The 14,487-nt window shown below is 38.3% G+C and overlaps 2 protein-coding genes across 2 annotated transcripts in view; one reads left to right on the top strand and one right to left on the bottom strand.

Moving 5' to 3' along the window:
• The window catches only part of LOC122806135 (transcriptional adapter 3-like), a 164,328-nt gene extending 158,148 nt beyond the window's left edge, over positions 1-6,180 (bottom strand). The window contains exon 1 of the mRNA XM_044076372.1: positions 6,038-6,180. The gene's annotated coding sequence lies outside the window, so the exon portion shown is untranslated. The remainder of the gene's footprint in view (positions 1-6,037) is intronic.
• A 447-nt stretch (positions 6,181-6,627) lies between these two features.
• LOC122806874 (actin-related protein 2/3 complex subunit 4) overlaps positions 6,628-14,487 on the top strand; it is a 143,861-nt gene continuing 136,001 nt past the window's right edge. Inside the window, exons 1-2 of the mRNA XM_044077646.1 lie at positions 6,628-6,849; positions 14,155-14,273. Of these exons, the coding sequence (XP_043933581.1) occupies positions 6,847-6,849; positions 14,155-14,273 (122 nt within the window). The 5' untranslated portion in view covers positions 6,628-6,846. The remainder of the gene's footprint in view (positions 6,850-14,154; positions 14,274-14,487) is intronic.

The following is a 14,487-nucleotide window of genomic DNA, read 5'->3' as shown; positions in this document are numbered from 1 at the left end:
GAGAAATGGTGAGGATAAAGGGAGTAGAGTTGGTAAAGATGGAGGAGTTTTAAGTACTTGGGATCAACAGTTTAGAGTAATGGTGAGTGTGGAAGAGAGGTGAAGAAGAGAGTACAGGCAGGGTGGAATGGGTGGAGAAGTGTCTGGAGTGATTTGTGACAGATGGGTACCAGTAAGAGTGAAAGGGAGGGTCTACAAGAGGGTAGTGAGACCAGCTATGTTACATGGGTTGGAGATGGTGGCATTGACAGAAAGGCAGGAGTTAGAGCTGGATGAGGCAAGATTTGCACTGGGTGTGACTAGGATAGACAGGATTAGGAATCAGTATATTAGGTCAGCTCAGGTTGGACAGTTTGGAGACAAAGCAAGAGAGGCGAGATTGCGTTGGTTTGGACATGTGCTGAGGAGGGATGCTGGGTATATTGGGAAAAAGATGCTAAGGATGGAGCTGCCAGGTAAGAGGAAAAGAGGAAGGCCTAAGATAAGGTTTATGGAAACAGCAAGATGCAGAGGACAGGAAGAAATGGAAACAGTTGATCCGCTGTGGCGACTCCTAACGGGAACAGCCGAAAGAAGATGATGATGATGAATATAAATTATCTGATGACCAAGTGAAATTAATTAATAAACATCTCTCAATGTCTGAAATTCAAACTCAAATTAACAAAGCACCAAGTAATGATGGAATTATACCAGAACTCTACAAGTTACCACCTAAAGAAACCTTAAACATATTACACAAAGTTTTTTTTCTATAGTCAGTGACTTAAAGTTCCTCCCTCCTGGAAATATACTCATCTCCATAATCTTAAAAGCTAATAAAGATCCAACTGAATGCTCTTTGTACAGACTGATTTCTCTTTTAAATGTAAGTTATTCATGGCAATCCATGCTAATAGAGTAAAATATATTCTATGTTCCATGATTAATGAGGATCAAACTGATTTAATTCTAACTAGAAATACTTATGACAATATCAAAAGAATAATCACAGTAATTGATTATGTAAACAAAGCAAAAGAGAATCTAACATTAATTAATCTAGATGGTAACAGTGCTTTTGACTCTGACTTGGAAATATCTTTTGTTAGTCTCACAGGAAAGTAATTTTTCAAGTAATTTTACACATCTTAAAAATCTTCTTTATGACAATTGTTTTGCATAGGTTAAAATAGGTAGTTTTACTTCTGATTTAATACAAACAGGGAACTAAACAAAGATGTCCTCTTTCACCCCTGATTTCACTCCAATTACAGAACCTTTTGCTAATTTTATTAGGTCAAATTTAGACATAAAAGGCATTAGCATAAATGTGAATTTGATTTCTAAAATCCAATTATTTGCGGATGACATTTTTCTGACACTGAGTGACAGTGTTGGTTCCTTTTCTGTTGTTTTTAAGGCAATGGAGGTGTTCCAAAAAAAAAACCTGGTCTCTCCTTTAATGATAATAAAACAAAAATACTACTCACAAATGCCAATATTAATAGGATAAATGATAGATTTACTAAATACATTGTCAAAGACAGAAAAATGAACTACTTAGGAGTAATTATAACAGGCATTAATAATATAAATTATGATTATACTAACAACATAATCGATATAAAGAATCTAATAAATAAATGGAACGGATTTCTCTTCAGAATGAAAGAGAGACCATCTATAATCAAAATTATTTTACCAAAAACCTTTTGTTATTCAGTCATTATCTTTATTTCCATCTACAACATGTATTAAAGAATTTAATACATTACTTTTAAAAATTCTTTGGTTCCTCAACAAACCAAGAATTGCCTTAAATTATCATACAAGGGACTGTACAGGAGGGCTGGGACTTCCAGATCTAGAATTATATTCTTTAACATCAATTATAAAAACAATCTCTCTTCGGATAAATAATATTTACACAGCCAAGCGAAGAGTTTCTAGGATGCCTTTTCTTAAAATTTTAAACTTAAACTCTAGTCATAATCTTATACTACACAACAGTTATACTGGTTGCTAAAAGATTATTTTCCAGAAAGGAATCACCAAACAACTGACTTATTTTATTTCTAGTATATTAAATACCTTTATAAACTTAATTTGTAGAAATCCAACATACAAGGCATGGATTTTTCTTCTTTTCCCTATAGCATACACTCAAAATAATATATTTACTTCAAAGTTAGGTACAACGATTACATTTAAAGAAATAAAATCTGATCTACTGGTTCAATTAATGAATAATGAAAAACTGCATTCTGTTGATTATATCATAAGTAAATATGATTTAAGCAAATATATGTGTTTGGATGGCAGACAATATGTAGAAGCTAAAATTAAGTTAATGTGGCCAAGAGTAAGATACCTTATTCCTAAATTAATTGAATTTTTAATATTAACACAACAAAACACACTGGGAGAGGGTCTCTTATCCAAATTATATGGAGTGGTGATGAAAGAAACAAAAAGTTGCAGTGACAATTATTGGAACTATTTTACTCACATTAATAACAGACCTCCAGATGAAGAGGATAAAAAATCATTTTTGATATCTTCTAAAAGGACTTCTCCTCTTAGATGGAAACTTTTTAGTTGGAAATTCTTGCATATAACTTTCTTCACACCTCATAAAATTTAATGTTTAAAAAGAATCAAGTTTGTTGAAGACGTAAACACGAGCTTAAAGTAGATTGGCAGCATGTTCTTTGATTGAGTTGTACTTGCACCTTATTGGAATAACATTAATCATTTTGTTTTACAGGTTTTATTTGGGGACAATTTTGTTTTATCTAACTTGCCAATTCTTTTTAATACTCCTGTTCCTGTTTGTGGTAAAATAATGAAATACCCCCTTTTATAGTCCATAGCGAGGAAAGTTATAAACAAGAATTGGAAGATTGAAGCTACACCCTCAATCAAAGAATTCGCAAATATTGCAACCAAAGTATGTCATCTGGAAATTATCGCCATTAAATCAAGATCTAATAGAATCACCTCCTACTATAATACAGGAACAATTTTCAAGGAACTGCTTGATAAACAAATAGCTATACTCGTATCAATTGTAATGTATAGGAATCTTTTTGAGATTCTTCGTTAGTAGACACTCTTGTAAATAGTGTTCTTTTTCATATTGTTCTTTTTATGCTTACAAATCTCTAAATACAATTACTGTCATGATCAATTTGTTTAGTTAATATCTAATAAAAACTTTTTCAAAAAAAAAAATAAAAACAATTACCGACATCTATGGGGAGAAAGCCAACACCTGGAAAATACATTTTAAGGAATATCTACACTGACATAATACACCCTCCTATCAGACACCATGCCTAAAACATTTAGTAGACCACAGATGCGGAAATTACATCGCTGCAGTATTAAACATCTAAATGTGGATGAAATCCAGCTAACAATACTGACTTCAGTGGACAAGTTCAGGAAGCATGGCTAGTGCACTTCTACAATATTTCATGGAAGAAGGTGAATGGTACCTCCAGAATGGCAAAACAGGGGGAGATGGACCTTATTAGGAGAGCAAGCTGGGCTAGTGATCCTCATGATTAAAACAGGGAACCAATGGGTACAGGTTTTAACTACAAGAGGATCACATTCCTTATTCTCCTTGAAAAAACTGTGCCAGGGCAGACACTGAAGCCTCAAAAATATGTGCTCTACGATGTTCTGTAAATGTGCTGCACAACAATGAATATTTGTACCACTGCTACACGGTATCTAGCCCCTGTATTACTACAGTTAAAGTTATGCCAGCATTTTCAGTAGTCAGCTAAATATGTTCATTGTGGGTGATAAATAATAATAAATAAATTATTTTACATTTGTTGACCGGGTTAGTCTAGCTGGAGACATGTCCATTTTCAGTAGAGGCCCGGGGAGAAAAGCTCCAAGAATAATACAGAATTTTTTACAAAGTTAAAAACAGGAGTTATACAGATAATAGAGATAGCAATATTACAAAAAATGTTTTTTTTTTCCTTCCTCTTCAAATAGTACAAATTGGTGTTACCATGGTCATTTTGTAAGGTACAGAGTAGAATTAACATGGTCATTTTGTAAGGGACTGAGGTAGGATGTAGATATATACAATAATGTAGTTTATTGATACATAAAAGGTAGCTAATAAGGGATGATGCACCTTAACACAATTCTCAATCAAAAATTTTATGAAATGGATATCAACATGCAGCAGAATCAGAGTGGATGTTAATTTTAGGTAATTAGATGTGGAACCTTTGCATTGCACACATGATGATGTTTTTACCTGATGTGACTGTGCCCCCCCCCCCCCCCCCCCAACATGCACTCAAGCAATTCACTGGCACTGCCCAGTTGTGAAGCAGAGAAGAGGAAAAGCCAAAGTACCCCGCCAAGAGACAAACAGAAAATAGAAAACTGCTTTCCTCAGACCGATGAGGAATTGTCCTAAGTGGAAGACGTTGGAGTACCTCATGATTTTGGTTACAACTGGTGACAAAGGGATGCACACTATTAACAAACAGGTCTTAAGGAAGCATTTGTGGTGACACAAAAGCTGAGAACTTGGACAAAGTTCTTAGACTGCCACAAGCTATGGATAGTACCCAAAAGAACAAGGATATCAGCAACAAAAAATGTGGTTTTCTGAATGACTGCTGGACTTCGTCATGACGGAATGAGTTGTAACTGGGGAAAGGGTTAGACTAGAGCTGCTTTTTCAAATAAGGATGAGCCAAATGAGGTGGTGGGGGCATTTTAAGGTTGCTCTCAGAATAGTACTCACTGGAAAAAATAAAAAAGCAAATCTACAAAGTGATGAATGACCTACATCTCAACTAGTATGCGAACTACGAAGAAAATTTGAAACAATGCTTGGCAAAATAAAGTGGCATAATTTGCTTTCTAAAATCTGATTCAGCTTTAGTGCTCACCGGGAAAAAGAGACCAAAGTGAAACGAGCAGGGAACCGCATACATGTACATACACCAGCAACCGCCTACACAGGCATCAAAATTAAGAAAGAGACATGACAAACCGGATAAACAACATGTATGGAAGATTCCATCTACATTTACAGAAAAGTACAGGAATGTCTTTCAAAGACAGACTCTAGCTATATATATATATATATATATATATATATATATATATATCTTCCAGGCATAGAAAACTAGTCTGCTGATGCATCCATGTTCCTGTTTCTTTAAACAGCAGACCAGAAGGTGCACCAAGTGTGTTGAAGTATAAGATGAAGATTTTTATACTCATTACTCCATTTTCCAAACTCTTGTCTTGTTCATTTGCCATACTTTTTGTTACATATATCATTCTCAGACTACAATGCCTTCATTCAACACTTTCACCCCTTCAATCCCCCCCCCAATGAATGTATCCAATGCAAACAACACAGGCTCCCTCTCCCAAGGTCTGGAACAGCCTCAAGCTCCCTTACAGCATGTGGTAGTACCTGCCCTTATGCCAGCTTCTCTCTCACCATGATCATGTATCAACTAATGTCAGTCTTCCTCTCCTCTACCAATGTGTAATGCTCTCATATCAGGCTCCCCTCTCCCAATGCAAGTATGTACTATTTTCACTTCACCTTTCCTTTGCCAGTACTTTATTTGAAATATCAAGATGGCAATTACCATGCCAAAACAAAACCACTAGTCAACGTGATCTGAATTTTCTATAACTAGGAAAAAGCACGGTTAGCACTACAGAATACAGCTCTGCTGAATGTTTGAAAAGTCTTTATTTAAAATTAACTTCTTCCATTACGAAATTCACCCCTCATATACAAACCATTAGCAACAAATTAGCATCTCCCCTGCCCCTTTATGCCAAGCCATTTACTCCCCTTGCCTAATCCAAATCACGTCCATTTCGCCACCTTCTGATGGGAGAAACAGTGATCAGCTCCAAAAGCCGACAGTCCCACTAAATATCCCCTGTAACCAAATGGGCCTCAAGGAACTACAGAAAAAGACAACCAGACACCTGCCATTCAAGCATTATACGAACCGTTTACTTGCGGAAAACTTCAACTTACCGAGATAAGATGAACATAAACTGGCCCTATTTCCCCGAACAACAGTCCAAATTTCCATGCAAAAACATTCCACCCCCACTGTATAGGGGGAGGCGCTACCTACGAGCGACTCAAACCTAACGTGAAGGGGAGGAGCCCATCCCCTCAAAAAAAAAACAGAAATGTATTAGTTATAACAGCGGTTAGTATTACACTGTACTGAACTCTTACAGGTTAGTACAAGTCTGTTGTACAATGGGCAAGCTCAAGCTGCTTCCCTCCAAATAGAAAAGTATAATTACCCAAAGCCAGAACAAACACCGAAAAAGGGAGAGTAATCAGACCAATGACGGCTCACGTGGGGTAAATTGGCAAAGTGAGTGGCTAGATTGCGCCGCCACACACCACAAGACGTAAATACATTGAAACTATATTAAAAAAAAAGTAACAGCCTATATGACGTAACCAACGCAACACGTAAAATGACGGTATACCCCCCCCCATTCATATAGTACATGTACTGTACCTTCACGATCTACACATTACCTTTTATAGTTACATTGGGTTGTCCGACAGCTATTCATAGGGAACGCCTTTCATTATGTGCGTCCCATATTTATTTTCTAGAAGGAGAAGGAATATATAGCAATCCAAAATAAAATCTGATATAAGGCAGAATGAAAGAACATTAATATTCTGTTTCAGACTGTAAAAAGATACCTGTGCTTCCCCATGACTAGCTATTGGTACGTGCGGAATGCCAATACTTCCAGGAAGATAGTCAATGCGCTTGCGTTGCTGAGTACTTCCGCCTTTTTGGGTTTTGCAAGATGGTAAGTAGGGTGCTTTAGTATTTTTTCTTTTATGGGTTATTTATCTTGTTTGCTGTGGTAGTAGTACATACTGTTCTTAACTACCAATTGAGGGAGAGTGCTGAGGGTGGCGGGTTTGAGTTAATGTCCCTGTGCAGGGGATATGGAGAGTCTTACAGCTTACCTTGGGTGGGGTGAGGCGGGGGTTGCTGCTGGATATTTTCGTACCCGCATCCCTCAGGGTGATTGGTTAGGTCCCCGGTAAGACTACTGATCCTTTTTAAGTATATGGAAGAGTACCGGGGATAAGGATATGTTGTGGTATTAGATCAGGACGCTTCTTCTTTTTGTGAGTGTTTGCATAGTTAAATGAAGGAAGGATCATAGCTGTAAACATCCTTACTCAAAGATGAGGAACAGTTACCACTGGCATCAGGTTTGGCCAAAGTCTTCTCAATGGGTGACGGACACGTTTCATTTGCTGGCATTATGCAGTTAGGAAAATGAAAATTTATATTTGTATATACTTCCTTTTTCTGAAGAGTAAAATTGTACTAACTTGAGTTCTCATTTTAGATCTTGAAGACACATTTTGTGATGGTTAGAGCAAAATCAGTAATTGTTAATACCTGTAGTGACGATTCATATAGTATGTGTGAGCTGTGGTTTGTGTATAACTTGGTATTACATTGATCACCGCATGATCTTTGATTTCACAATTCTGTTTCCCCTGCTTCCTTTCCGGTGATCGCGTTTTTTTCCCATATCTTGGGTATTTGAAGTGTCTAATTGGCAATTTCCCGTGTTTTATTTATTTATCTTATTTACCAAAGCACAGTTCTTCACTCTCTCTGCCCCTCTTTCCTCCTAAAACTGGTGACATTTCGAAATAAGGTGGTGAATTACACTATGACAGTAATTGGATTTTTAAACTTGTATTACTCCAGGCAATGTATCTCACTTAATATTCTCTTATTCTGTCAATATCTGAGGTTAATAGTAGTAATATTTTAAGTGCCCTGACCGTTCGTGATTATTTCTATAATTGCCCATGATTTTGTTGAGATTTGTCCCTGATTCACCGAGAGATATGCCAGAGCATTTCAAAGCAACATTTATGTTAGATTGTTTACTGCAAATTGTACAAGAATTAAGGGTCAGTTTTTCCATCTACAGAATATTTGACTGTTGTAATTCCATTAATGTTTTAGTTTATGCTTTTATTTCTATAGTTAACTGGTTGGGTGGGCTAAACCAAGGGGCCCTTTTCAGCCATGGCCAATAAAAGTGTTTGCAAAATGTTCATAAACCTCCTGATATTTGCAGATGCACACACACCAAAATAAGGCAGTAAATATGGAAGTATATGAAATTTCTAACACAAGAACATGTATCCACATTAGCTGTGGGTGGGTGTTTGGGAATAAATGGTGATGTCGTTATGTGTACTTCAAACTACTACTTTGGTTCCCACTTCTGTTGTAATTAAGGAGTGCAATGAGGTTTTTATGGAAGTTAATACCTTTCCAGTTGTACCCAAAAATCAATGGCATGTATTATCTTATTCTAGTTCTGAGTAAAATTTGCATTATTTTGAGGTCACTAGGTACATGAACCAGGTGGTGAAACTGTCTTTTTGAATGTCTTCTCTCATTGCCAACGTAAATGCTGGTCTGAGCAGTGTTAATGCATTCTGGTTTTGTGATTGTACATGGTATGTCATGTTGGAGAAATGTGGTTCATTAGTAAGTGGAGGACAGTGATAAAGGTTTGAGTAAACACATTTGGGCAGTTTGGCGTTGCTGATTGATAAGCTTCAGCTATGATGCTTCCTCCAGTGTGGTGGAGTCATGATTTATAGTCCCCCCCCCCCCATTGTGGTAACTTAAGGAATTCTAAGTGTTCTGTTGTATCACTGTAGGTTCATAACTGACCTTAAGATATTAACATATAAAATAGTTTGCATACAGTGTTGTATCAGCCTTGGGCAAAAGCAGTGTGGGACATTGATGTAATCAGAAAAAAAAAATGGGCCCAAGTACTGATTGTTCGGGAATGCCAGCTGAGAAAAAATCAGTTAAATTTTGCCTTGTCCAGTTTAACAGAAAAGTCCTTGCAGATAGTTAGCTGTCAAACCAACTTAAGTAACCATTGTGAAAGACTACATTACAATGCCTGACCACGAAGTTGGTGTTATTGCCGAGTTATAAATGCTTTTCAGGTCAGTAAATATTGCCTCTTTAAGACTTTTTCCGTGTTTCTTAAAACTGGTGTAAACTTTGTCAGAGATGATTTCTATGTTGAGACTGTGCAAGAGTGCATGTTTTCCTTATTTCAGCGGCTGCAGATAATTGATTTTAGCCATTGGTCTTTTCATGCATTAAGTGAAAGCTTTCGGACCACAGCAGCTTCCATGCAATCTCTGTTAGTAGCATTTATGTTATTGGTGTTGCTTTTTGCTTTGTGCATGATTCTTTGAGCAGTGACCTCTACCACTTTTACCAAAGTAAGTCAGTATTTCTTGCTCCAGTGCGCAGTTTCACTGTTGTGCGTTTGGTAGTGTTACAATGCTGAAAACTTGGTTGCTGAAGATGTACTTGTTAAGTGGTGGTGACCTTGAAGGAGATTTTATGTGAGTTTTAAGTAGCCAGGCCTTCTTTTTCAATGTAGTTTTGGAAATGTAGATTGGATGTTGCAGCAACCTACTGCTGCACTTTTTCATGTGGAGTGTGGTGCAGTAAATTGGAGGGTTCAGAATTTGCACAGATCACTTTGTGATCTGTTGTAATGATCTGAGTTTACAGTGCAATTAAAAAAAAAAAAAAAACGCATTGCATATCCTCATTTGTTAATGAGATGACAGTGTTGGCATTCCCCTAATACCACTTGTCCTAGCCTGTTGTGTGCGAAAGGTTTTTTTCCTTGACAGAAACTTGCTTATCGCTAGTTCCTCATTTTGTTTTTGTGTGTGTATGTATGTATGTATATATATATATATATATATATATATATATATATATATATATATATATATATATATATATATATATATATAAACCCTGCACAGAGATGTACATGACATTTTAATTTATTTATTTATTTATTTTGTAGATTTTTTTTTTAATTTATTGGAGTTTATTGTACAAGTTGTTTCCTTTCAACCTAAACCTTGGATGTAAGTGATAGTTACTGTTGGTGACACCCTGACCCCATTTGCAAAAATGGTGTGGGGGGAGGGGGTGATGGATGAATGGATCTTGTCAATTTGGTGACTTTACATTCTACCGTAAAAAAGGCTCACCAGGCCAAAATTGTAATCTTGGAGCTGCAGAGGTGCTTTGGCCTATGCTTGAGTTGTGAGGACCCACAGACAGATGTACATGTATTTGTGTTGTGTCTTTTGGCTTTTCCCGGTTAGGGGTCGCCACAGCAGAACTCCGGTCTGCTAACGATTGGCAATAGATTTTTACGTGCTGAGTTGCCGGTACTGACACACAACCTTCAACGAAGGTACGCCCATTTACGCATGTCTCCACACAGAAGACGCTCTAGCTGAGAATCGAACAGGACAGCGTCTTACTGTGAGGCGACAATGCTACTGCAGCGTGTGTATTTGTGTAAGACTAAATATTTTCACAGGTTTTAATCCCATAGAGTAAATCTGTTCATTGTGACCTATTGAACAGAAACTGTAAAGCTGGAACTTAGTGTTTGTCACTGCCTTAAGGATCATACTAGGATGCTGTAACTGAATTGTGAGTTTTTTTGCTGTTTTTGTGTGTTTGTAGTTAAAGTAGCTGGATTTTAATGTTGAAGATTTCTGAACAGGTGTTGTCTGTGTGTTTTTTTACTGTTCAGATGCACTCAGTCATAGGTTCATAGGTTGGTACTAGGCCATCGGCCCTAGGTTCTATACAAGCCTAGTCATAACAGTTCCCTGGATATTTCTTCCCACAATCTTTACTTCCCTGGACCCCGTCTAGCAGGGCAACTGACATGATCCCTGGGGTGAATTTCCTATCTCCCATCCAATCATCAAGGTTCCTTTTGAAGAGGGCCAAGGAGGCGCTGTCCTTGACATGTATGGGCAGTCTATTTCCAGAGTATGGCGAGTGTCTGGGTCAGGAACCTATCCCTCCAGCATGTTTTGTTCATTGTGATGACAAGGTTTAGATACCTGGAGTGTGTGGCTCTGAGGGATCTGGATTTCTTTAAGTGGAGCATGTCCAACAGCTCAAGGTTTGACATGGCTTTGTATATTAAGCAGAGATCGGCTCTGAGTAGACGATATGCCACAGAGTATAGCTGGAGTTTTTTTTAGACGGTCAGCATATGGCATCTGCTTTAGGCCAGTGATTCTCTTAGTGAGGTATTTCTGTGGCCTTTCCAGCTGGTGCAGATGTCTTGTCTTGTGAGGTACATACCAAACAGGCGTTGTACTCTATAATGGGTCTAATGAGGGATGAGTACAGTGGGACAATGACCTCCCTTTTTCTGGATTTAAAGCCCTTAGTGATGAGGTATGCCACATAGAAGGATTTCCTGACTGTTGTGGCGATGTGGTTATCGAAGGTGAGACCACTGTCCACCTGTGTCCCCAAGTCTCTCATCACACTTTCAGTATTTAGTGTACTGCCACCTATGTGTTAATTCATGGGTACATGTTTTTTTCCCAAAGGGGATAACTATACATTTCTTGGCATTAAGCTTGAGCCCATGGCTCTGGCACCAAGCATCTGTTTCGGTAAGGCCCTTTGTAGAATATCCACATCATTTGGGGATTCAATAATTGCTCCCAGTTTGCAGTCGTCTGCGAACTTTTGTTAGCCAAAGTCCCTTAGTGTTGGCCTGTACTTCAGAGAAGTAGATGCCAAACAAGAGCGGTCCCAGGACTGAACCCTGAGGTACTCCACTTTTCACTTGTATGGAGCTGGATTTGGAGTCTGCTACTTTTACAGTCTGGGTTCTGTCAGTAAGCCAGTTGGCAACCTATCGAGTGACGTAGGGATCAATGCCCAGCTTAGTAAGTTTATCTATGATTCCAGAGTGGGGGATGGTGTCGAAGGCCTTGGCGAGGTCCAGATATGATGTGTGGACCACCTTACCCTCGTCCACAGCTCTGGAGACTGATTCAAAGTCAAACGGGTTCAGGAGACAAGATCGGTCCTTCACGAACCCAAATTGGGTGGGGTCCAGTGTTTGAAGGTTGCCAGTGTCTTTATAAGTTCCATGCTAATGCGTTCCATGCCCTTGCAGATCAGGCTCGTCAAACTTTTGATGCACTTGTAGTAACATATACCATCCTGTCCTTGTCCATGGGTGGTAATCTGGCGCTCTGCACATTCCTTGCAATACTGATTGCAGCTTAGAACTGTGTGGAAAGTGATAGTTTATATCTCAACACAAAATGTCATGTTTTTTTTTTTTTCCTGTTTGTAAAAGGATCAGTATGGCTAGAATGAAAGAGATAGTATATTGTCTGAACTAAATTCTACATTGTTTTCTGTTAAACATGGCAGACGGGTATATTGCATGCAGAAGTACAGTTGCAGTGCAGCCTGGAAAGGCTTGAAAGCACCATCACTCGTGCGTATTAGATGCATCACATTAACAACAACAACGTCTCCATGGTGCACCATAGAGAACATTTGTTTTGTCTATGCCTCTCAAGCAGAAAAAAAATCATGCAAAGTCTATTTGCAGTGGAGGCCCAAAGAGAGAGAAACTCCTTTTATGTGAATAGTAAAGATACAAAATAGCAGTAGAAATGTATGTAGAGCAGGATTTGGACCTTTCATCTTTCATAATATGCAAAGATTAGTGTTGCTGTGGCTTTAAACTTGTGGCAAAAAAGTGAATCGGAGTCATTAAATTCTGTGACCCATTAATTACAGGTTTTTCATGAAATGCATATTATAATCCCCTTTTGAGGTGGACTGTGTTAATATATAAAAGTGTGATTTTTTTTTTTTTTGGATGTCTACCATGATTACCCACTGTCATCACCATACTGGCCATTAAGCCTCCCTTTTGGCCACCATGTTTGACTTATTTTTTTGTCAGGGGCAGGAAACTGCAGGCCTTTTCTTGGGGAAAGAAAGTCAAACCAAACACGGCATGTGTTACCACCATCTTACTTGGAAATCATAAGAAAACAATTGCAAGAAAGTGCTTTCATCAGGGTGCACATCTGCATTTGCAGTGATGCACACTATTTGTGCAAAAATAGTTCTCCCTAAGGGACAAGCGGTATCCCCTTGAGATGGACATGCTAACATTTGCTGTTCTGTCATCATTGAAGCCAGTAGTTAGAATCTGATTATTTGGGGTAAAGTCGGGGCTTTTTTCACTCCCTTTAAGCCATAAGGTAGGCTGTATTCTTCATTCTGTGTGGCATTGTTCTGTTAGTCATAAGATGATGAAACCACTAGTCTGAACACTTTGCAGTGTGTGACAGTAATATAGTGAAGGACCTTTTTTACCACTCCCTTTTCTGTCATCTTTTAAGTACTGTTCGGTAAGTATTTTCTTCTTCAACTGGAAAAAAAAAATAATTTAGACTTTATGAAAAACTATGAATCGGCTCCTCATTTAGTCTAATTCTGTATGGTGTCTGGTTTCTGTACTACAGCAAAGTAAGACTGTTACTTCCTAAAGACTCTGTAGTTTTATTATTTCAGTAATTGGGAATAAGAGCTATTAACATCTTACTGCATTGGCTTTTCTTGGGATAAAATTTAAGATGAGTTGAGGAAGTTGTGTTGCTGTCTTGCAAGCATCTGTTGAATACTACCTGTGAAGACTGTAGGAAGTGAGAAGCCAAGAGTCCTGAAAAAACTTTGATATGTTAGGTGATGCGGAGTTATGCGGTGTGTCAGGGAGCTATTGTCCCGTCTAAATGTGGTGTAGCACCCCCTTCCTGATGAGCAGACTAGACTGCTCTTAGGGTGTAAGATTTTGTGATGCAATTGCTAAGGTGTTCCTGGGGTGGGTTATTCTGATGGTGGAGGTGACAAGCCTCTTAATTTGTGGCTGAGCTAGGTAGTAGATTCCACTGAGCATTAAGAGAATGTAGAGTAACCACTGAGAGAAGGGTGTCGAGTGAATTTGTTTAACAAGTGTGCGTTATTGCACCAGACTGTAGATAACCTGAGAATGAGAAGAACAGTTAAGGCGACCTGGCTAGGTGGAGCTTGGGTACACTTTATCAGGCTAATGGCCCTTCTTCAGTGTCTCATTCTCATGATAGAAAGTCGTTTGCTGTGTTTTTAAGTAAGCGCTTTTGATGCCTTGTGAATTGACTGTGCATTATTTTTCCTTTTGCAGACGGCTACATTACGTCCTTATTTAAATGCGGTACGTGCCACGCTGCAGGCAGCGATGTGCTTGGAGAACTTTTCCTCACAGGTTGTAGAACGACACAATAAGCCAGAAGTAGAAGTTCGGTGAGTCTGAGCAGTTGTCCTTTTGTGAAACCCAAAACCTGTTGTCTATAATACAGTATTAAATTGTCATATTTTTCCCATTTACTTTGTTTTCAGAGCTGTAAAATAAGATCTCTGGCCCAGAGGGTGGGCATTTACTTACTTCCATGCATACATTTGATTAACAGGAAAGTCCAAATGGATAGGAACCCATTTTCAGTGGAGACCGGGAGAG

The sequence above is a fragment of the Protopterus annectens genome, chromosome 7.part0 (assembly GCF_019279795.1).
Source record: "Protopterus annectens isolate FY-2018-M chromosome 7.part0, PAN1.0, whole genome shotgun sequence".
NCBI classification, from domain to species: domain Eukaryota; kingdom Metazoa; phylum Chordata; order Ceratodontiformes; family Protopteridae; genus Protopterus; species Protopterus annectens.
The sequence above is the reverse complement of the archived record's forward strand: the minus strand, read 5'-3'. Positions and strand labels throughout refer to the sequence as shown.